The 24,291-nt window shown below is 43.2% G+C and overlaps 2 protein-coding genes across 4 annotated transcripts in view; both read right to left on the bottom strand.

Annotated features, from left to right (window-relative positions):
- Positions 1 to 2,068: 2,068 nt before the first annotated feature.
- The window catches only part of LOC137625281 (zinc finger protein OZF-like), a 93,936-nt gene continuing 71,713 nt past the window's right edge, over positions 2,069 to 24,291 (bottom strand). For all 3 annotated transcript variants that reach the window (XM_068356083.1, XM_068356084.1, XM_068356082.1), the window contains exon 3: positions 2,069 to 3,945. In XM_068356083.1, coding sequence (XP_068212184.1) covers positions 2,484 to 3,515 — 1,032 coding nt within the window. In that variant the 5' untranslated portion in view covers positions 3,516 to 3,945 and the 3' untranslated portion in view covers positions 2,069 to 2,483. The remainder of the gene's footprint in view (positions 3,946 to 24,291) is intronic.
- The window catches only part of LOC137625498 (uncharacterized), a 48,152-nt gene continuing 27,607 nt past the window's right edge, over positions 3,747 to 24,291 (bottom strand). Inside the window, exon 2 of the mRNA XM_068356408.1 lies at positions 3,747 to 3,945. Within this exon, the coding sequence (XP_068212509.1) occupies positions 3,747 to 3,945 (199 nt within the window). The remainder of the gene's footprint in view (positions 3,946 to 24,291) is intronic.

Raw genomic sequence — 24,291 nt, 5'->3', positions numbered from 1 at the left:
AGCATGAGCGCTAAGGTCACCCGCTTCCCCGGCGAAACCCGAAAAATCCTCGACAGGCTGTGAATACGAGCTTACCAAAATCATACTCACACACTCCTCCAACTCGAAGAGGGCGTAAATAGACTTGACTGTGGTAGTTTCTTGAAACGACACACTTTGCACCGGCTCCCCACTCTTCTTCGAAAGAGGCGAGCTCTCCAAAGCAGAAGCTTTAGGGTTCCCGCGATATTTGAGTCGATTCTCGAAAGCTTGCCACTGCAAGGGTGGCCAGGATTTACACTCACGGCAAGGAGAACCTTGAGAACAAGGTTTTCCCCTGCATGTTGGGCAGAGCGTGTGTGGGTCTACAGAAGGTGGTGATAGCCACCTACTGCAGCGCCCGCCAAGGCCTACACAACATCGCATCTTACGAGTAATTTTCTCCTCCACTACAATCACATAACCACTAGTACACAAGTACAAGAGAAGGCAAAAGGCTGCAGCGTAGAGAGCAGAGAGTAGCACAACCATTTACGTTGAGCCGAAGCATGTGAACGGGGAAAGCGGGCTGGCGGTGGGGGGGACGGAGCTAAGCTCCGCCCCATACCGCCAGCCAACCAATCAGCACAACTGCCTGGTTTTCTTTCTCTTCGGCTGTTTCAGCTGAGCTGAAGCGAATTCCTATATTAAAAGATTAAGAGGTTTGTATATTGCGTCAGAACAATTCTCTTTTAGTTTATTTTTTTTCTTATTTACTTTCCTCAGCGAGCTATTTTTCCTTGTTGGAGCCCTTGGGCTTATAGCATCCTGGTTTTCCAACTAGGGTTGTAGCTTAGCTAGTAGTAGTAATAATAATAAAAGTCCTGTGACAGGAAATGAGGCAGTTATACCACCAGCTGTGTAGCTACTACAGGTCCTAGCAAAAAGACATCTAGGGTCTTGCGAGTTAATTCCCGCAGAAAAAAACGGGCAGTAAATGTGTTTTGTCGTTTTCAGAAGCCAGCCTGGAGTACATGCACCACAGATTCCTAGCGTTAGAGCTCATGATGTCAGAGGAATCAGCACGATCCTGGCATTCCGTAGGAATCGCTGTGAGCGCATGGACTCCAGGCTGGCATCTGGAAACGACAGACCACATTTGCTGCCCATTACCAGCAGGAATCAACCCACAGGTTCCTAAATGCCTTTTTGCTTAGGGTGGCGTCATAAGACGCTGAAGATTATTCCCCTTCTGAGCAATAAGTCCAAAAGTTACAGGAAGAAACTTTTAAAAGGCAAGTTTGCTTAACCATGGACATCTTCATGACCAAAAACAATCACAAATATGCTGGAAAGAAAACTTAAAAGACAAGAAACTCCCAGCAGTGAAAGAATTTCTAATTGACTGCAAAAAGCTCTGCCCCAGGCTGGTAATTGTCAGTCACCTGTTTACACCTTGTTACAAATGATTAACTGTCATGTTTAAAGGTTTAAATGCTGTTCATGAATGGCAGGGGCAAGGGCCAGTGACATTGCCCTAGGTAGCAGGACAATGCACTAGAGACTGACCATATACTGTATATATATGATCAGTGCCCAAGGCACTCTACACCCAGGGAGGGGCAGGTAATGGCTGCTGATGACTCAGCAGGTAGACCTATAGGCTCTCACAAAACCCCCATCCTTACCTCACAAGGATGGTGAGGTTGCACACTAAATAAACTACAGCACTGTATCTAGTTTGAGCGGGACTCGAACCTCAGTCCGGAAGACGCCAGGCAGAGACGTTTCCATTGGGCAACCACAACCAGCTTTGCTGATATTTCATCCTACGTAAAGAGCGAAGGTTTGTATTTGTGCCGGAACAAAGATCTTTCAAACCTTCAGACATTCAGACGGTTTCAAATGTCCTTTTATAACTCCCACTGTCAGGCAGCAGAACTACTTTGGTCTGGAGGTACAAAAGAGTAAAAAATAGGAATTTCTTTGTTTTTTCAGTGTATTACATAGGTCAGGTAAAACATTTATTTTAAAGCACCAGTTTCTGCCTCAAAAGATTAGTTAATTGGTTTTCTAGTTTTCCTGTGAGGCATAAAAATTAAATACTGCGAAACCTTTTATTTTTTAATTTCAATTATGTAGGCAAATAAGTTTTATTTTTTACAGACACTTCTGCAAAGAATATTTTTCTATAAAGAGTAACCAACAATATTCACCGGCTCTGGAAGGCAAAATTATAACATAAAACTGTGCTCTACATTTTCAATTGCACGTCTTGAAGGAGTCTTGTGACTTTGAATAGGTTCGATGATTTTCCATCTTATTTTCTGATCCACTTAAAATATTTACTTATGTTTCATATACAGTACAGTATTCTCTTTTAGAAAGTTCTACTGGCTCAGTTTTCTCCCTTAAATACGACAATAAACATCATCAACTTTTGTTAGCTATTTTTTTTTTCCGTTAGATTTTCTCAAATGTGACTATTCACTTTGGTCAGATAGTTCCCTTTTCTACAGATTTTCTCAAGTGTGCCTATTCATATGTCTCATGAGATGAGCCTTATAAGAGAAAGCCTTGCCGCACTTCTGACACGAGTACGATTTCTCCCCTGTGTGGATCTTCCTGTGACTGGCCAGAGAGTTCTTGCGGGCGAAGGCCTTTCCGCACTCCGGGCAGGTAAAGGGCCTCTCCCCCGTGTGCCTATTCATATGTCTCGTGAGATGAGCCTTATGAGAGAACGCCTTGCCGCACTTCTGGCACGAGTATGGTTTCTCCCCTGTGTGGGTCTTCATGTGACTGGCCAGAGAATTCTTGAGGGCGAAGACCTTTCCGCACTCCAGGCAGGTAAAGGGCTTCTCCCCCGTGTGCACCCTCATGTGATGCGTGAGAACACCCCTCTGAGAGAACGTCTTCCCGCACTCCTCGCAGGAGAACGGCTTCTCTCCCGTGTGCACCCTCATGTGGACTATCATATGGTTTTTCTGGGAGAAGGCTTTCCCGCAGATCCCGCACGGGAATGGCCTCTCGCCACTGTGGGTCTTCATGTGCCTCGTGAGGGAAAAGATCAGGGAGAACGACTGGCCGCACTCCTCGCAAATGAAGGGCTTCTCTTCCGTGTGAGTTCTCTTGTGAATCTTGAAGTTGCTTTCCCATTTGAAGGCCTTGCCGCATTCCTCGCACTTGAAGGGCCTATCGCCAGTGTGGAGACGCATGTGGACGGTCATGTGGTTTTTCTGGGTGAAGACTTTGCCACATTCGCTGCACGTGAAAGACTTGGTATTCGCTTTTCTCTTGGCTTTCTTTTCTCTCTTTGGCGAGTCTCCGTCACTCATCGCTGGTTCAATGACACATGCATATTTCACTTCTTCTCCGCTCTCGTAACATTGCTCTGGCTCCGTTTTTATTTCCACGTATGGCTCCAAAGGCAGAGGGCCATCGTCAGTGGCTGCAGCAGCGCTAACAAAGTCCTTATCCTCATTAGCGACAGTAAGTGGTGACAAGGGATCTTCTATTTCCCTTTTCAAAGGATACTCTAAGGAAAGATCTGAATCCATTTTATACTTTTGCCCTTCGAATACGGTAATAGCATCAATAATGACAGCCAAATGGAATAAGTTCCTCTTTTACCAAGACATTTTCAAGTCTTTAACCCAGATGCCAGTCCCCTCGACATTCCCGAACATACAACGATGTCCAGCATGAGGCAACACACACAGCTGCATGAGAACTAATACCTGAAAACTTGTTGGGAATGATGAACAACGGTACTTTCCGTAAAAACAATCCTATTTCATTACTGATACCGTTATACTTATAACAAGAACAGATTTTACTTCTCTAAAAGATTTAAAGAAAAGATACAATAACACGTTGCTCCTCAATGGAGGACACCATGACAGCCAACACTCGTTTATGAGAGACCCTTCGGATATTTCCAAAGACTCGGTGCCGGAAATTGCTGATGTTCGTTCAGGGAGGTAAAACCTGAAATGTGAGGATAAAATGCATTAGAGAATATAATGAAAAAATACTTTTAAATATATTAGTTTCTCATGAACATACAGACAATTAACACTATACTCAGACCTTACTATTCGTGGGGTGAATGAGTAAAGAATGTGAAGAATTGCCCCACTATTAATTACTCTACAGTACTTGAACCTCTATTTACTTATATAACTAGAAGAAACTTGCGTACGCAAGCCTCGAGAGAAAAGACAAAATGGATATTTAGTTATACAGCCATAAAGTCTATTCACAATTACATAAAAAGGCCTTGTACCAACCGTGTGTCACACGATCGTACATAGTTCATTTTGTGTATATATTATGCTTGTATCTTCGCTCTTCCCTCGCACTAAAAAGAACCAGAATAAACATGTCTGCTTTTCTCATCTGTAACAGTGTCTGTTTCTCAACATGAAATTTCTTGTTGCTTTGAGGTGCGGGGGAAGAGCGAAGATACAAGCATAATATATACACAAAATGAACTATGTACGATCGTGTACACACATACAAACAGTCGACTTACAAACATTCGGAGATACAAACTAATCCAATTCAAATCGTAAATCTTATCTTATATTAACCCTTTTACCCACAAAGGACGTACTGGTACGTTTCACAAAAGCCATCCCTTTACCCCCATGGACGTACCGGTACGTCCTTGCAAAAAAATGCTATAAAAAATTCAGGCATTTTCCAAGAGAATGAGACCAACCTGATCTCTCTATGACAAAAATTAAGGCTGTTAGAGCAATTTAAAAAATATATACTGCAAAATGTGCTGGGAAAAAAATAACCCCTTGGGGCCTAAGGGTTGGAAATTTCCAAATAGCCTGGGGGTAAAAGGGTTAAAAGTTCATACTGAAATACTATGAATTAAACAAGGTTACATCACTTACAGCAGTAAGCGAGTCGACATTTTCAATATGATACGGGACTATTTGTTGACTTTGGCAGGTGAAAATTGCAGGCATTTGAGTTAGGTGAAGCCAACCCTAGGCCAAAATTTAACAATATTCAACAGCTTCTTGGAACCTATAAGTTTGTATAAGTTTGTAAGTTGTGGCCTTTCTGAATTACAGAATTACAATTACACTTCATAAGGAAATATTTGCGAGTGAAAATAAAACATCCGTAGAGTTTATATTGCCCATTATTTGTGGAATTCCACAACCACAGGGGCTGAGAACAATGACAACATATCAGAGTTTTGACTGTATACAGACAAACCTCCTGATAATTTGATCATTTCTTTGATTCATTAACAAAATTTTATATTTGTTTTACATAGTAATTTCCCTAACACGTTGAGTGCCATCAGATATAATGGTAATTTACATCTGTTATAACATAATTTACAGAGAAATATGTTATTTTTATTAGTAAAATAAATTTTTGAATATACTTACCCGATAATCATGTAGCTGTCAACTCCGTTGCCCGACAGAATTCTATGGAGGGATACGCCAGCTATCACAATACTAGAAGGGGGTGTACTTACCAGCGCCACCTGTGGCCAGGTACTATAGTACTTCTTGTTGACACCTCCTCAATTTTTCCTCGGTCCACTGGTTCTCTATGGGGAGGAAGGGAGGGTCGATTAAATCATGATTATCGGGTAAGTATATTCAAAAATTTATTTTACTAATAAAAATAACATTTTTCAATATTAAACTTACCCGATAATCATGTAGCTGATTCACACCCAGGGGGGTGGGTGAAAAACCAGTGTACAAGACTAAAGGATAGCTAAGTATCCCGTATTTCATATAATCAGTTATCCACAATAACAATGAAATAATAAGTACCTGGTAAGGAAGTCGACTTGAACCGTTACTCTGCCTTTAATAAGATCGTCTTCCTTACTGAGCGCAGCGTTCCTCTTGGGAGGCTGAATCAACTCAAAGGTGCTGAAGTATACAGGGCTGCAACCCATACTAAAGGACCTCATCACAACCTTTAACCTCGGCGCTTCTCAAGAAAGAATTGACCACCCGCCAAATCAACAAGGATGTGGAAGGCTTCTTAGCCGACCGTACAACCCATAAAAAGTATTCAAGAGAAAGGTTAAAAGGTTATGGGATTATGGGAATGTAGTGGCTGAGCCCTCGCCTACTACTGCATTCGTTGCTACGAATGGTCCCAGGGTGTAGCAGTACTCGTAAAGAGACTGGACATCTTTGAGATAGAATGATGCGAACACTGACTTGCTTCTCCAATAGGTTGCATCCATAACACTCTGCAGAGAATGGCTCTGTTTGAAGGCCACTGAAGTAGCCACAGCTCCCACTTCATGTGTCCTTACCTTCAGCAAAGCAAGGTCTTCTTCCTTCAGATGAGAATGTGTTTCTCTAATCAGAAGCCTGAATAGTAAGAAACTGAGTTCTTAGAACTTGGAAAAGAAGGTTTCTTGATAGCACACTATAAGGCTTCTGATTGTCCTTGTAAAGGTTAAGACCTTTTTAGATAGTACCTAAGAGCTCTAACTGGGCAAAGTACTCTCTTCAGATCATTCCCCACCAAGTTGGACAGGCTTGGGATCTCGAACGACTTAGGCCAAGGACGTGAAGGAAGCTCGTTTAGCAAAAACCGAGCTGCAAGGAACATGTAGCCGTTTCAGATGTGAAAACAATGATCCTGCTGAAGGCGTGGATCTCACTTACTCTTTTAGCTGTTGTCAAGCACACGAGGAAAAGAGTTTTTAATGTGAGGTCCTAAAAAGAGGCTGATTGGAGAGGTTCAAATCTTGATGACATAAGGAACCTTAGGACCACGTCTAGATTCCAGCCTGGAGTGGACAACCGACGTTCCTTTGAGGTCTCAAAAGACCTAGGGAGGTCCTGTAGATCTTTGTTGGTGGAAAGATCCAAGCCTCTGTGGCGGAAAACCGCTGCCAACATACTTCTGTAACCCTTGATCGTAGGAGCTGAAAGGGATCTTACTTTCCTTAGATATAACAGGAAGTCAGCAATCTGGGTTACAGTGGTACTGGTTGAGGAAACTGCATTGGTCTTGTACCAGCTACGGAAGACTTCCCCTTGAGACTGATAGATTCTGAGAGTGGATGTTCTCCTTGCTTTGGCAATCGCTCTGGCTGCCTCCTTCGAAAAGCCCCTAGCTCTTGAGAGTCTTTCGAAAGTCTGAAGGCAGTCAGACGAAGAGCGTGGAGGATTGGGTGTACCTTCTTTACGTGAGGTAGACTTAGAAGGTTCACTCCTAGAGGAAGAGTCCTGGGAATGTCGACCAGCCATTGCAGTACCTCTAAGAACCATTCTCTCGCGGGCCAGAGCGGAGCCAACCAACGTCAGCCGTGTCCCTTTGTGAGAGGAGAACTTCTGAAGTACCCTGTTGACAATCTTGAACGGCGGGAATGCATACAGGTCGAGATGGAACCAATCCAGCAGAAAAGCATCCACGTGAACTGCTGCTGGGTCTGGAATCGGAGAACAATACAACAGGAGTCTCTAGGTTATCGAGGTAGTGAACAGATCTATGGTTGGCTGACCCCACAGGGCCCAAAGTCTGCTGCAAACATTCTTGAGAAGGGTCCACTCTGTGGGGATGACCTGACCCTTCCGTCTGAGGTGATCTGCCATGACATTCATACCGCCCTGAATGAACCTCGTTACCAGTTAGCTTTCGATCTTTAGACCAGATGAGTAGGTCCCTTGCGATCTAGAACAACTTCCACGAAAGAGTCCCTCCCTGCTTGAAGATGTAAGCCAGGGCTGTGGTGTTGTCAGAGTCCACCTCCACCACTTTGTTAAGCTGGAGGGACTTGAAGTTTATCAAGGCCAGAATAACCGCCAACAACTCCTTGCAATTGATGTGAAGTGTCCTTTGCTCCTGATTCCATGTTCCCGAGCATTCTTGTCCGTCCAAAGTCGCACCCCAGCCCGTGTCTGATGCGTCCGAGAGGAGACGGCGGTCGTGTTTCTGAACAGCCAAAGGTAGACTTCCTTGAGAAGAAAGCTGTTCTTACACCACGCGAGAGAAGACCTCCTCTCTTCGGAAACAGGAACTGAGACCGTCTCTAGCGTCATGTCCTTTATCCAGTGAGCAGCTAGATGATACTGAAGGGGGGGGGAGGTGGAGTCTCCCTAACACGATGAACAGGGCCAGCGATGAAAGTGTCCCTGTTAGACTCATCCACTACCTGACTGAGCATCGGTTCCTTCTCAGCATGCTCTGGATGCATTCTAGGGCTTGGAAGATCCTTGGGGCCGACGGAAAAGTCCGAAAAGCTCGACTCTGAAGATCCATACCCAAGGAGACAATGGTCTGGGATGGAACGAGCTGAGACTCCTCAAAATTGACCAGGAGGCCCAGTTCCTTGGTCAGATCCATAGTCCATTTGAAAATCTCCAGACAGCGACGACTTGTGGGAGCTCTTAAAAGCCAGTCGTCTGACGGAGCCGGACACAAGATCATGGTACTGCTGCACAGTCTGTGAACTGTCAATCATGGGCAAGCGAGGAAGTACAGTGACAACCCGAATCTGTCTAGACTGTCTGGGTCGTACAGACAACTCCTTATCGGGTTGCTGAGGTTGCCGCACTGCGTCACAACAAGTCACTTCTGTTGGTTGTTGAACGTCTTCCCCGTGACACATTGACTCCGTAAACAAAAAATCCTCTAACAAGGACTAAGCTTGGACTGCATGTCTTGCAACACAGCTCAAGGTCTATGGGAGCAGGTGTGGTAACAGACGGGATTAGCGACTGAAGTGGAACCATTACCTTCCCTGGAAGCATGTTATGCTTAAATAAAAGTCCATAGGAGGCTATGCAGCTAAAGGCTCCCTCCAAATGACAGAGTCCTCAAGGGAATATCAGAAGGAGGGAGAAAAGAACTTTCTCATCTACAGGGACCATATCCTAGAAAAGCTAAGTTCTCTCAGTGAGGGTTCACTGGTGCAAAAGCAGCAGACTAGAAGGCAACGTTATGAAACTGCTTGACAGTCTAGTGAGTTGGCAACAACCAAAGATGTGTGACTGAGAAGCATGCGGTAAGGTATGCAGAGCATGTTGTATGCAGAGTATGCTGTATGCAGAGCATGCTGTATGTAGAGCATGTTGTATGCAGAGCATGCTGAATGCAGAGCATGCTGTATGCAGAGCATGTTGTATGCAGAGCATGCTGAATGCAGAGCATGCTGTATGCAGAGCATGTTGTATGCAGAGCATGCTGTATGCAGAGCATGCTGTATGTAGAGCATGTTGTATGCAGAGCATGCTGAATGCAGAGCATGCTGTATGCAGAGCATGTAGTATGCAGAGCATGCTGTAAGCAGAGCATGCTGTATGTAGAGCATGCTGTAAGGTAAGCAGAGCGTGTGCATGGCGTTTAACATTTCTCAGAAATTCCATGACCAGTGCTAGAGTGCTTTATGCATGCTTGCATGGGGTTTTAATATCAACATAATATTTACCTTACATTCATAACTCATGATTCATATTTTTGCCATATTTGCGATATTGTTAAAAATATATTGCAAGGAATACAAATATATTTTTATAAGTAATACAAATAACCTCCATTATCATAAGGTTTGAAAATGGAGGTAAGGTATGCTGAACAGCAGAGTCAGAACGAGCTGGAACAACAATAGTTGTGGTTTCCTCTTCAAGACTCTGTTGAGGGAACACCTGAGGCTCAGTCTGCAAAGGCTGATCAAAGGAAGTTGAACTCAAGGGTTGCGCTTGCTGAGTGGTTGGCGGATGCGCAGTAGCAAGTTCCTGAGGAACGAGTTGAGGTTCCTGCGGTGTGAGCTGAGAGCGAAAAGGTAGTGGCTGCGCAGAACGCAGTAAAAATCTCGCAAGTTGAGGCTCCTGAGGCGCAAGGCTAAGGTGTTAAGGTGCTTGCCTTGAGGAGGGTTGAGCTCGCTGCAGCGAGAGCTGAGGAGACTGACTCATGGATGGGAGAGGTTGTACCTCAAGCGAGTGTTGCCTCACTGGTGGAACAGCAAGTGGAAGCGGAGGAAGAGAGGTATAAGCCTCCTGTTCCCATTGCTGAGGTTGCCTTAAGGAAGGCGGAGGGAGCTGCACACCACTGGGATCAGTAAACTCATAACGTGGCTCAACATCGTACGCCTGGCAGGTGGTACTGCGGTCAGGCGGAGGGAGCGCAGGCGGAGGGAGCGCAGGCGGAGCGAGCGCAGGCGGAGCGAGCGCAGGCGGAGGGAGCGCAGGCGGAGCGAGCGCAGGCGGAGCGAGCGCAGGCGGAGGCGCAACCTTCTCAGCCCGACACTCACGCATCAAGACCGAAAGTTGTGACTGCATGGACTGCAGTAGAGTCAACTTGGGGTCGGCAGACACTAAGGTCTGCTGAGGTAAAGCCTTAACAGCAGAGATCTGTTGCGGCAGAACCTTACTCCTCTTAGGCGGAGTGCATTCAACTGATGACTGAGGAGAGTCAGAGCTAACCCAATGACTGCATCCGGGTTGTTGAACTCTAACTTCGTACGTCTGGCATAGGTCTGGACTTTACGTTTAAGAGGTCTTGAGACCTGAGACCAGCGTTTTCTCCCCTAAATTTCTTCTGCAGACGAGCAAAATAAGGGCTCAATCGTCTGCGGGTGGGAGTGACGGTCTCGGTAAGACACGCCCACAACCACCGAGGATACTACTGTGCGCCGATCAAGGCCTGCTGAACCCTTTTGTCCTTCGACATTGCTTCTCCCCTGGGCTTGGGAGCTTGCAAGAGGTCCCGGACTGGGAGGACGACTGGCGCGCACAGAAGTACCCTCACGCACAAGACTGACACACTTTGCGCTAATCACTTATCACTTTGATTTTCTGTTTGCACTTATTTCACTGAACTCGAAACTTTAAGTGGTTTGTACCTGAAACACGCAATTCTATCCTTTCTCAAAAGTTAGTAATTGCGAAAACAGAATTACAATGTAACAGAAAAATCTAATGAAAGATAAATAATTCAGTGGCTGGAAAGAGACTAAACACTAGATCACTCTAGAAACGTTTACCTTCTTCCCCTAAAGAGACTAGGGAGAAGAGCAAAAACGATAACAACGTTACTCGCTTGAATGAAACGTTTATCCTCCTCTTTCTCCCTCCGTCTCTATCTCTCTCTCTCTCTCTCTCTCTCTTGACTTAGAACCTGAGAGAAGAGCCCAATCATATATATCGTTAAAACATATTATTGTTAAAGGAAAAAACTGAAATATTTCCCAAAATGAAAAGTTCCTTTATTAGGATTAAAACCATTAAGTTAAGAAAGAATGAACAAAACGCTAGACACGGTTACTCTTACTGCAACGTGAAACCGTGAAAATTCTTTCTCTATCGTAACGATAGAGCGCAAGTTGAACGTTCTGAACGTCAACAACTGCAGAGACAAAACAAAACGTTAGTTCAACTTTGAAAACAGTACTAGACTATCAAAGAAATTCTTTCAAAGACATTAAAATATCATAATATGTTAACAGGTAAAACCGAAATGACGGGCTCAATGTTAATTAACTTCGGTACCAAGAAAAGACCGCCTACTATTAGGAAGGTCGAATATAAACAAATATAAAAATTAATTTTAATAAGTTTATAATAAAAGGAAGTTAATCGAAGAGGCCTATAAGAGGCGGAGAGATATAAAATAAATCTATAACTTTTGTTAAGCAAAATTAAGAAAGAGAGTCTATACTTTCTTAGACACCAACACTTCCGTCTAAGGGAAGGGTCGGCCATTTAAAGGTGAAAGAGAGTTCATACTCTCTTCGTCACCATAATTAATCAAATTAATTCCAAAAGCTAACTAAGCTAATATAGAAGTTTCCAGTAAAGCGACAGCCGAAATCAAAGAGAAATACTTCACCAAAGTCGTGAAAATACTCCAAGAACATAAGCGTATCCCAGAACGTCTTGCCGGAAGCACGACAGAGGAAAAATTGAGGAGGTGTCAACAAGAAGTACTTGAGTACCTGGCCACAGGTGGCGCTGGTAAGTACACCCCCTTCTAGTATTGTGATAGCTGGCGTATCCCTCCATAGAATTCTGTCGGGCAACGGAGTTGACAGCTACATGATTATCGGGTAAGTTTAATATTGAAAAATGTGGAAATTATTACAAAATGAGTAGAGTAGTTACATTGAGTTTTTTCACCTCATTTCATACACCTCTACATGGATACCATTCCCTCATCAGTGTTGGCAAGGGCATCAGCGATGTTTTAAAGGTTTAAAGGTCACTCATGAATGGCAGAGGTGAGGGACAGTGACATTGCCCTATCAAGCAGGACAATGCCCTAGAGACTGACCATACACACATATGATCAGTGCCCAAGTCCCCTCTCCACCCAAGCAAGGACCAAGAAGGGCCAGCCAATGGCTGCTAATGACTCGGCAGATAGAACTATAGGCTCCCCAAACTCCCCCATCCTTAGCTCACAAGGATGTGAAGGTTACAGCAACCTAAGGAACTAACGAGTTTGAGCGGAACTCGAACCCCAGTCTGGCAATCTCCAAGCAAGGACACTACCACCTGGCAACCAGTTATCTTCCCTATCTTTGTATGATGAATTATATCTTTAACGTTACCCTCAGAGAAAAGAGGACCGGGAGAGCGATATCTGGTGAACGAGGTGCCCGGGGAATAAGGCCATCCCTTCCAATCCACAGCCTAGGAAACGTTTGATTTAGGAACCAACCAACGAACATACAGTACAGTCTGCAATGTGGCGATGCACCATCTTGCTGAGAAATGATGATTGAATGAAGGATATTTAGCTTTTGTGCCACATACTTGGTCAAAAGGTAAAAATAAACATATACCATAACAGATATCTCATAAATTTAAAAATGATTAGTAGTTCTTGCACTTCCCAAGAGAGATTAGTTTGCCAAATTTTCAACTGGGCTCCTCAAGGGACTCGAAAAGTTGGAAGACCCAGGCATACATGGCTGAGGACTATGAAGTGCAAAGTAGGAGATGATGAATGGAGTGGTATTAAATTAAAAGCTCAAGATAGGAGACGACTGGCGGAATCTAACCGAGGCCCTTTGCGTCAATAGGCGTAGGAGGAGATGATGATGATTTTTGCTAACAAACCTAAGTCATTTAATAAGAGCATGATTTAGCATAGCTAGAAACTCGACAGTTAAAAATTTATAGAGGTGTCGGTAATTACTGAGTAACCACTTATAACTTTAGGGTGGACGAGGCAGAAAGTTAACTCAAAGAAATCAGGTCTGTATAATAAAGAAAAATACAAATCGTTTTAAAGGAATCAGGTTTAAATAATTAGGAAAAATACATATCATTTTAAAGGAATCGGGTTAATATAATTAGGAAAAATACATATTTTAAAGGAATCAGGTCTGTATAATTAGGAAAAATACAAATCATTTTAAAGGAATCGGGTTTATATAATTAGGAAAAATACATATCATTTTAAAGGAATCAGGTTTGTATAATTAGGAAAAATACAAATCATTTTAAAGGAATCAGGATTGTATAATTAGGAAAAATACAAATTGTTTTAAAGGAATCAGGTTTATATAATTGGGAAAAATACATACCATTTTAAAGGAATCAATTTTGTATAATTAGGAAAAATACAAATCATTTTAAAGGAATCAGGTTTGTATAATTTGGAAAAATATGATATTTTAATTATAAAATAAATTTTTGAATATACTTACCCGGTGAATATATAGCTGCAACTCTGTTGCTCGACAGACAAAAAACTGTACAAAAAAGCTCGCTAGCGATCGCTATACAGGTTGCGGGTGTGCCCATCAGCGCCAACTGTCGGCCAGATACCAAACTCCATGTAAACAAAGACTCAATTTTCTCCTCATCCCACTGCGTCTCTATTGGGGAGGAAGGGAGGGTCGTTTAATTTATATTCACCGGGTAAGTATATTCAAAAATTTATTTTATAATTAAAATATCATTTTTAAATATTTAACTTAGCCGGTGAATATATAGCTGATTCACACTCAGGGTGGTGGGTAGAGACCAGTTAAATATGTTTACATCTTATGAGCTAAGAGTTTTTATTTCATTTTAGAAGTTATCAAAATAACAAAAACAAAATAAATAGGTACCTGGTAAGGAAGTCGACTTAGACGATTACTCTGCCTTATAAGTACGTCTTCCTTACGGAGCCTCGCGATCCTCTTAGGATGCTGACAGACCCCTAGGAGCTGAAGTATCAAGGGTTGCAACCCATACAACAGGACCTCATCAAACCCCTAATCTGGGCGCTCTCAAGAAATGACTTTGACCACCCGCCAAATCAACCAGGATGCGAAAGGCTTCTTAGCCTTCCGGACAACCCATAAAAAAAACAACATTTCAAGAGACAGATTAAAAGGATATGGAATTAGGGAATTGTAGTGGTTGAGCCCTCACCCACTACTGCACTCGCTGCTACGAATGGTCCCAGTGTGTAGCAGTTCTCGTAAAGAGACTGGACATCTTTCAAGTAAAATGACGCGAACACTGACTTGCTTCTCCAATAGGTTGCGTCCATTATACTTTGCAGAGATATATTTTGCTTAAAGGCCACGGAAGTTGTTACAGCTCTAACTTCGTGCGTCTTCACCTTAAGCAAAGTTCGGTCTTCCTCACTCAGATGTGAATGAGCTTCTCGTATTAACAATCTGATAAAGTCTGACCAAGCATTCTTTGACATAGGCAAGGATGGTTTCTTAACTGAACACCATAAAGCTTCAGATTGGCCTCGTAAAGGTTTAGTACGCTTTAAATAGAACTTAAGAGCTCTAACAGGGCATAAGACTCTTTCTAGTTCATTGCCTACGATCTCCGATAAGCTGGGAATATCGAAAGATTTAGGCCAAGGCCGAGAAGGCAGCTCATTTTTGGCTAGAAAACCAAGTTGCAGCGAACAAGTGGCTTTTTCCGACGAAAATCCGATGTTCTTGCTGAAGGCATGAATCTCACTGACTCTTTTAGCCGAGGCTAAGCATACCAGGAAAAGAGTCTTAAGAGTGAGATCTTTCAGGGAGGCTGATTGTAACGGCTCCAACCTGTCTGATATGAGGAATCTTAGTACCACGTCTAAATTCCATCCAGGGGTAGCCAAACGACGCTCCTTGGTGGTCTCAAAAGACTTAAGGAGGTCTTGCAGATCTTTATGTTGGAAAGATCTAAGCCTCTATGCCGGAAGACCGATGCCAACATGCTTCTGTAGCCCTTGATAGTGGGAGCTGAAAGGGATCGTCCTTTTCTCAGGTATAAGAGAAAATCAGCTATTTGAGCTACAGAGGTACTGGTCGAGGATACAGAAACTGACTTGCACCAGTCTCGGAAGACTTCCCACTTCGATTGGTAGACTCTAATGGAAGACGCTCTCCTTGCTCTAGCAATCGCACTGGCTGCCTCCTTCGAAAAGCCTCTAGCTCTCGAGAGTCTTTCGATAGTCTGAAGGCAGTCAGACGAAGAGCGTGGAGGCTTTGGAGTACCTTCTTTACGTGTGGCTGACGTAGAAGGTCTACCCTTAGAGGAAGACTTCTGGGAACGTCTACTAACCATCGAAGTATCTCGGTGAACCATTCTCTCGCGGGCCAGAGGGAAGCAACTAACGTCAACCTTGTCCCTTCGTGAGAGGCGAACTTCTGCAGTACCTTGTTGACAATCTTGAACGGTGGGAATGCGTAGAGATCCAGATGTGACCAATCTAGGAGGAAAGCATCTATATGTATTGCTGCTGGGTCCGGGACTGGAGAGCAATAGATTAGAAGCCTCTTGGTCAGCGAGGTTGCAAAGAGATCTATGGATGGTTTACCCCAATTGGCCCAAAGTCTCTTGCACACATCCTTGTGGAGGGTCCATTCGGTTGGAATTACTTGCCCTTTCCGACTGAGACAATCTGCTATGACGTTCAAGTCGCCTTGGATGAACCTCGTTACTAGGGAGATGTCTTGACCTTTTGACCAGATGAGCAGGTCCCTTGCGATCTCGTACAACGTCAGTGAGTGGGTACCTCCTTGTTTGGAGATGTACGCCAAGGCCGTGGTGTTGTCCGAGTTTACCTCCACCACTTTGCCTCGAAGGAGATACTCGAAGCTTTTCAAGGCCAGATGAACTGCCAACAGCTCCTTGCAGTTGATATGCATGCTCCTCTGACTCGAGTTCCACAGACCTGAGCATTCCCGACCGTCCAGTGTCGCGCCCCAGCTCAAGTCCGATGCGTCCGAGAAGAGAACGTGGTGGGGAGTCTGAACAGCCAGGGGAAGACCCTCTCTTAGGTTGATATTGTCCTTCCACCAAGGCAGACAAGACTTTATCTTTCCGGAAATCGGGATCGAGACCGCTTCTAGCGTCTTGTCCTTTTTCCAGTGAAAAGCCAGATGGTATTGAAGAGGACGGAGGTGTAGTCTTCCTAGTGATACAAACTGTTCCAGGGATGACAGCGTCCCCACCAGACTCATCCACAGCCTGACTGAGCAGCGTTCCTTCTTCAGCATCTTCTGGATGGATAGCAGGGCTTGATCTATTCTGGGGGCTGATCGTCTTGTTGTTCAGCAACGTCCTCATCAGATAGTTCCTCATCCGAAAACTGATGAGGAAACGGCAACGGAGTGGGTAACGTCTGGCTCGCTGAGTCCGGTCGCACTGGTGCATGCGTGACGGAGCCGGACGCAACGTCATGGAATTGCTGCACAGTCTGTGAACTGTCAACAACCATGGGTGCGCGAAGAGGCACAGCGTCCACCCGAGACTGTCTAGACCGTCTGGGTTGTGCAGTCAACACCATACCGGGTTGCTGAGGTTGACGCACCGCGTCAAAACAAGTCACCTCTGATGGTTGTTGAACGTCCTGAACGTCAACAACCACCTCCGAGCGTCGCTTAACGTCAACGTGCGGCTGGCAACCCACACTGGGTCGCATCGGTGGAGGAACCACCTCAACTGGTAGACGCGAGAAGGTTACCTCAGCGTCAACAGGACGCACAACGAACCGGTTGGAAGGTTGTTGGCCAGAAGGTTCGGCAGCAACCTTCTCCGCATTAAAGTCCTCTATCAAGGACGCAAGCTTGGACTGCATGTCTTGCAGCAAAGCCCATTTAGGGTCTACGGGAGCAGGTGCGGCAACTGACGGGGTTAGCGACTGAGGCGATACCGCTTTCCATCCCTGAAAGCCTTGTTTATGCATGACATAATTGTACAGCAAAACTTCAAAGGCTCGAAAACAGCTGTGAAGTTGACCTGTAAAAAACTTGGAGAGTCTCCTGGCCAGGCGCCAGGGAGAGTCTACGAGATTAGAGAAGTCTATCTGGGCAGAGGCAGGAACTCCCAAGCCGAGAACTTCTCTTGTGTCATATCAGACTCTCGCTCTATAAACCAGTTTAAAAGAAGGGAAAGCAAAGGCTGTATCCCCCAAACTCCTCCTGGTGATAAACCAGTCGCCTAGCAGACGTAAAGCTCTCTAGGAGAGCGAGAGAGCACTAGCTTATAAACAACGGCTTCGAAGTAGCTAGGCCTAGTGTAAGCTCTGACGTTTAGGCGAACGAGGAGCAGCAGTTACAAAAGATCCGGACAAAGATCCTTAAAAATCAGCATGATTCAATTAAAGTCCATAGAGGGCTAAGCAGCTTTAGGCTCCTCTCCGTCTGACAGAGTCCTCAAGGGAATATCAGTAGGAGGGGGAACAGCAACTTCCTCATCTAAAGGAACCTTGTCCGATAAAAGCTGAGTCTCAAGCAAGGGAGAGACCTACCGTGGTGGCAATGCTTTAAAAGCAGAGTCCACACACACTGGTGCATTAGTAGCGGACCAGGACGCAACGTCATGTAACTGCTTGACAGTCTGTGAACTGTCAACAACTGAACTGTCAACAACAACAGGTGCGTGAGGACGCACAGCGTCCACTCGAGACTGCTTTGACTGCCTAGACTGAGCAGTCAAAACAACTCTAGAATGCGGAGGTTGACGCACAGCGTCAAAACAAGTCAACTCCGATTGTTAGCGAACGTCCTGAACGTCAACGGGAGCATCAGCAAGTGGCCTAACGTCCAAATGTGGCTGAAAATCCACACGAGACCGCATCGAGTGTGGTTCTAAACAACCTGACTGACGTGACTAAGCTACGCCAACGTCAACAGGATGCACAAAGGAACGTTAGGTTGGCTGAAAGCCAGGATATCGATGAGATAAACGGCTAGACTCAATGGACTAATCGGCAGAATAGTCTTCCATAAGGGAGGCAAGCATATTCTGCATGTCTTGCCGTACAACCCATTAAGGATCCACGGAAATGGTTGCGGTAAGAGACGAGGGTAACGTCTGTGACCGCAACACTTTCCCAACAAAAAAGACTCTCGGAGTCTGTGTTACGCTTTTGTTAGGCGGTGAGCAGTTTTCCGATGACTGCATAGGGTCAGAGCTGTCCTAATGGCTGCAACCAGGACGCTAGACCTGTCCTGAAAGGACTGACTTTCGCTTAAGGGTCTCGAAACCTTGTTACAGGTTTCTTATGCGAAAAGCCTTCGGATGACGAGGAGAAAAACGTCTCTCTCGCCTTATGGTAGGGGAGATCTTGGTAAGATACACCCGATACCATAGAGGGAAACGTCTGTTCACTGATCAAGGCCTCTCGAACCCATAAGTCGTATGACATTACTTCTCCCCTGGGCTTGGGAGCTTGCAAGAGGTCCCGGTCTAGGTGAACGACAGGCACGAACAGACGAACCCTCGGACGCAACACTGTAACACTTTGCGCAATATCACTTTATCACTACGATTTTCTGTATTGCACTTATTTAACTGAAATCGAAACTTTTACTGATTTCTACCTGAAGCACGCAATTCTACCCTCATCAAAAGGTAGTAAATGCGAAATCAGGTGTATAATGCAAGCACATTAATACCAGCAAAAAAACAGTAAACATCTTTTAAGATGAAAAAATTCAGTGGTTGGGGAAGAGAATAAACACTAGTTCATTCAAAACTACGTTTTCAATCTCTCACCATACATTGCCTGGGGACGAGAATAAAACTAAAAACGTTTTATCCTTTCTCCCCGTACAGAGACTAGGGACGAGAGTAACTCGAGAACAACGTTACCCGCTTGAACGGAACGTTTTCTCTCCTCTCTCTCCCTCCGTCTCTATATCTTTCTCTCTTTCTCTCTTGATTTCGCACCTAAGAGAAGAGCCCAATTACGTTTCGTCAAAAAAACATGTTATTTGACCAAAGGAAAAAACTGAAAGGTTTTTCAATTAAAAAGTTCCTTTAAAATAGAATTTAAAACATTTAAGCTTTGAAAGAATGAACAAAACGTCAGAATCGATTTACTCTTTCTGCAAAGTGAAACCGTGATACACTCTCTCTCTATCGTAACGATAGAGCGCAAACTGCGTAGCATAAATAAACTAAACGTTAGTTCATCTTTGAAAACAGTACGAAGACTATTCAAAGAAATTCTTTCATAAAATATTTCATTTAAAAAGTTTTAAATCCTTAGCTCTTTAAAAGCTATTTACGATTTAAAGGGCTCAACGTTGATTAACTTCGGTTTCCAAGTTAGGACCGCCTACTCTCAGGAAAGGTCGCATACAGTATAAACAAAACATTAAAATTTATTTTTTATGTTTATTATAAATGGAAAGTTAATCGAAGCGGAAAATCTATAATTAATTTATAACGTGATAAGATAATTACTAAAAGCCTAAACACACTTCCGTCTAAGGGAAGGGTCGGCCATTTAAAAGTCAAAGAAAGTCCATACTCTCTTTGTCACCAAAAATTAAATCTATCCAAAACGAGTTCAAGATTTAAGATGAAGATAAAACACCTGCACTGCGAAAGCTCAAACCAGAATATAGTACTTCACCAAAGATGATGGGAAAAACTCCAGGTTTCAACAGCGAGTAAAGTACGTCTTGTCGACACGTCGACAGAGAGAAAATTGAGTCTTTGTTTACATGGAGTTTGGTATCTGGCCGACAGTTGGCGCTGATGGGCACACCCGCAACCTGTATAGCGATCGCTAGCGAGTTTTTTTGTACAGTTTTTTGTCTGTCGAGCAACAGAGTTGCAGCTATATATTCACCGGCTAAGTTAAATATTTAAAAACAAATAATTATAAAGAAATCAGGTTTGTATAATTAGGATAAATACATATAATTTCTTAAATTTGTGATTTATTACATACTCTAACATATTTCCGTATCTCTTTCATACTTTCATTTCTCAATCTTTTAACCTGTTGCCTCTCTTGCCCATTTTTAATTTTACTAATATTTTCTAATATTCATTTTCAGACACATTTCAGATTTCTCTATTTAAATCTTCTATTGCCTTTTGCAATTCCTCCTGTGATTCACTTACTGTATTACACAAATAAAAACCTACATGACCAGCTGAGTGCACCATAGGCAGGGTAACCAAATGTCCCGTATTTGATGGGATTGTCCCGTATTTATGAAATGTGTCCTGTATCCTGTATTAACCCTCCCAGGCATGCAATTTGTCGCATATTCTCAGTATTTAAAAAATAAAAAACAATATACTTGTGAAATTTTGCAAAATATGGGGTAAAGGCAACCACCTAAAATTGGTAAAAGTGCAACAATGAGGAAAATCAGTTCAAAAAGAACTAATTTCTCTGTTGGAGCCCTTGGGCTTATAGAATCCTGCTTTTCTAACTAGGGTTGTAGCTTAGGTACTAATAATATTATTAATAATAACAACACCTGTATGAGTTACACTTTTCAAGTGTACAATCACAAGTTCTTGTGTACAACTTTGTGCACTGTAAAACATGGTAAATTAAAAGTGTTTGGCAACAGTAAGGATGGGCTTCGTGGGAAAACAATTACAGGCTCGTCTTACACAATCGATGTTTTCGTCGCATATTTTTGGCTGTTCACTCCTCCCTTCATCAAACGCTCTCCGTGTCAATAAATATTCTGTGCCGTGCACAAACTGTCAGACGCCCTAGGACGATGGATCTATTCCATACTTAGTTCTATGGTTTTGCCGAGTCTGCATGTTCGATTTTTTTCTTTTAGATAAACCTTGGCACACATTATGAGAAGTAGCCATTTATCATGGGTTAATATAACAGTACCTCTTTAATCAACAGAGTACTGTAAGTGAAATAAACAAATGTGATTTTCCCAAGGTGAACAATATTGTTAGATTATGAAGACGGAGATGGATGGGGCCTAATTTAAGAAAGGAGGACGAGTTAGTCCAGGATGTACCTGAATGGAAGCTGCTAGGAAGGAGAGGAGGCGATAGACCAAGAGAAACGTAGCTAATGACAATGCACAGGGGGGTTGGATCTGAGAACTGAGTTGAGCTCAGAAAGATGGCACGGGAAAGAGATATAAGGCATGAATCCATTGAGGCCCTGTGCATCCCATGGGTGCAAGAGAATTAAGATAAGATAAGAAGAAGGTCCCGGACTTACGAACATTCGGAGATAAAAACGCAAATAAAACTGAACTCGTAAATCTTACTTATCGTATCAAAAGTTTGTATACTGTAATAAGATACAGAAATACTCTAATAAAACAATATTATATCACTTAATACAGATGGCAAAACAACATTTGCAATAACCCGATATTTATTTCATATGAAACAGGACTATTTGTTGACTTTTGCAGCTGGAAATCATAGGCATAGGAGTAAGGTTACGCCTATCCTAGGCCATAATCTAACAAAATTCGACTTGCAAACAGCTTCTTGGAACCTATTAAGTTTGTAAGTTGAGGACCTTCTGTAATAACAAACTTTGATAACTGCTGAGTACATAAAACCAATCTGATTGTTCCTTTTCTTTAAACAAGTATGCCATTCTTAGCTTTTAATGTAAAAAGTCCTCTTAATAGAGGAAGATATACTGTAGGTTCCAACACTGAATGTTCCCTATTATAAATCTTCAATGGCTTTTATAATACGTTTTTATATCTTAAAGAGGTTTATGGACAGCCTGTATAACACCGAACAAAATACACTGTCTAAAGTCATCATTACACAAAGGCTTTGAAATTCACTCATAATTAATACAAGCTTTAGATTAGTGTTCGTCGTATCGTACTTCGTCTAATATAACTGAATGTTTCTATGTCTTTCCAGTTGAGGTGTATTCACAATTATATACAGTATGATAGCACTGAGTTATATGATCAAATACACCACAGCATACACATTTATTTTACTACAGGTATTATTATTACTAGCTAAGCTACAACCCTAGTTGGAAAAGCCGGATGCTACAAGCCCAAGGGTTCTAACAGGGAAAAATAACCCAGAGAGGAAAGGAAACAAGAAAAAAAAACTACACGAGAAGCAATGAATTACTAATATAAAATATCTTAAGATCAGTTACAACCTTAAAATAGATGTCACGTACAAACTATGAAAAGAGACTTATGTCAGTCTGTTCAACATAAAAACATTATACGATCATCATCATCTATGCCTATTGATGCAAAGGGCTTCAGTTAGATTTCGCCAGTTGTCTCCTCTCCATAGACTGATTAAATCCAAAGAGGATTCATTGGCTAGATTCCACAAAGGACAGTCAGTTCCTTTTGATGTGCAGTGCCTATCTAACTAAGTCATGTGACCCCTGCCAGTCCATACCTTATTCCAGTATGATCATCTCCCAGGCATCGAGATTAGAAACCGAAGAGACATCTTGTCTATCGCCTTAAACCCAATCCGTCACCCTGCTGCCAGTAACTTCTTCAAGATTTAGGGGGGCATTTCCTCCATACCCAAAGTTCTTGTTACTCCACCAGATACCTCCTCATCCACTTATACTCATATAACCGTTGATAAACATGGATTGCCAAGATATAATTTTTCTCTTAACGATAGAGAAAAATTATACGATGGGAGAATCAAATTGAAACTCTTGTTGAATTCTGTTATGGCTTTTTAGTCTTACCTACCAAGGCCTGTTCTTTATTTGGTGTCATCTAATTGTGAATAAAAACCAAATAACCCAATATGTGAAGAGCAACCCTGTGAATGGTAAGGTTTGAATGCAATCAATATGATAATAAAAACGTTAATAACATACAAAGAATTTATAAAATAATTATTATTTCAATACATACCCAACATTCACTGTTTCATACTCAAAATTACGAGGCTTGTATGAAAGTCTGTTGGTCTGTAGGCGAGTTCCCGTGGTTCGTTTGAAATACGTCCTCAGTGCCCTGGCATAGCAACAGCTCATCTGGATCACCAGTTTACGGAACATAGACTCTCAATCTGGAAGGGACCAAATCTAGGATCTAGTACAGTTGGATTTTTAGTCTTGGCAACTAACTCAGGGATGAAGCGAAGTGTCACCTGTCCCCATCCCTTTAAATGGGAGATGTTCTAGGATAGACCATGTAGCTCACTGACTCTCTTAGCATAGGCCAGGGTTCAGTCAGTCAATTTGTATTAAAGCCAACACTTTTTGTTGACACGAGCCTTTCCCTTGGCCCACCCGTAGGTAAAGGCCAGGGGTAGAAGAAAGACCATCTTAAGCGTCAAGTCACGGTCTGATAAATGACGCAGCGGTTCATAATGTGCTTGTGCTCCTTTCAGGGTTCGTAGTACAGTACACATACTACGTTCCAAGGAAGAGGGCTAACTTATGACCGAGGGTAGGTGAGCTCGAAACTCCGTATGAGGGGAGACAATTTCATTGAGGAGGAAATGTTAACTTCGCTTAATCTAAAGGCGATGCTTAAGGCCGAGCGATAACCTTTTACCGTCGAGAGAGGGCAGCATTTTCCTCCCTGAAGTACAACAAGAACTCCACTATAACTAGGAAACTGGCTCTGAGAACAGCGATACCCATCCCATGACACCAACCACAAAAGATAGACCACTTCGCCTGATATAGGGCAGCTGACGACTCCCAGAGGTATACGGACATTCTCTTTGCAACTGGTTGCGAAAAACCTTTCTTTGAGAGATGCTATATAATCTCCAGGCAAGAAGTCATAGTGAAGCTACTGCCTTGTGGAATATCTTTGCTCATGGTTGTCTGAGTAGATCGGGAAGTAGAGGGAGCTATCTCGGAGCCTATGTGAGCAGATGTAGAAGGTAAGGAAACAATTCTGCATGCTGCCACATCAGAGCTATGAGGGTCATACAGAGATCTTGCGATAGCTTTACTTTGGTAGTTTCCTTAATAAGCAAAAGGGGGAAACGCATAGACGTCCATATTGTCCCATTTGTGTTGGAAATCATTCTGCCAGATGGCCTGGGGATCTGGTACTGGCGACCAGTACACCGTAAAGTCCAGACTTTGATTACTATCTGACAATTCAAAGACCAGTCGGAGCCAACTATCTGAGCCTTCCTGCTCAGTTTGACTCCCAGC

This window comes from Palaemon carinicauda, chromosome 32 (genome assembly GCF_036898095.1).
Source record: "Palaemon carinicauda isolate YSFRI2023 chromosome 32, ASM3689809v2, whole genome shotgun sequence".
Lineage (NCBI taxonomy): Eukaryota > Metazoa > Arthropoda > Malacostraca > Decapoda > Palaemonidae > Palaemon > Palaemon carinicauda.
Note: the sequence above shows the minus strand (reverse complement) of the source record. Positions and strands in the feature narration are given on the sequence as shown.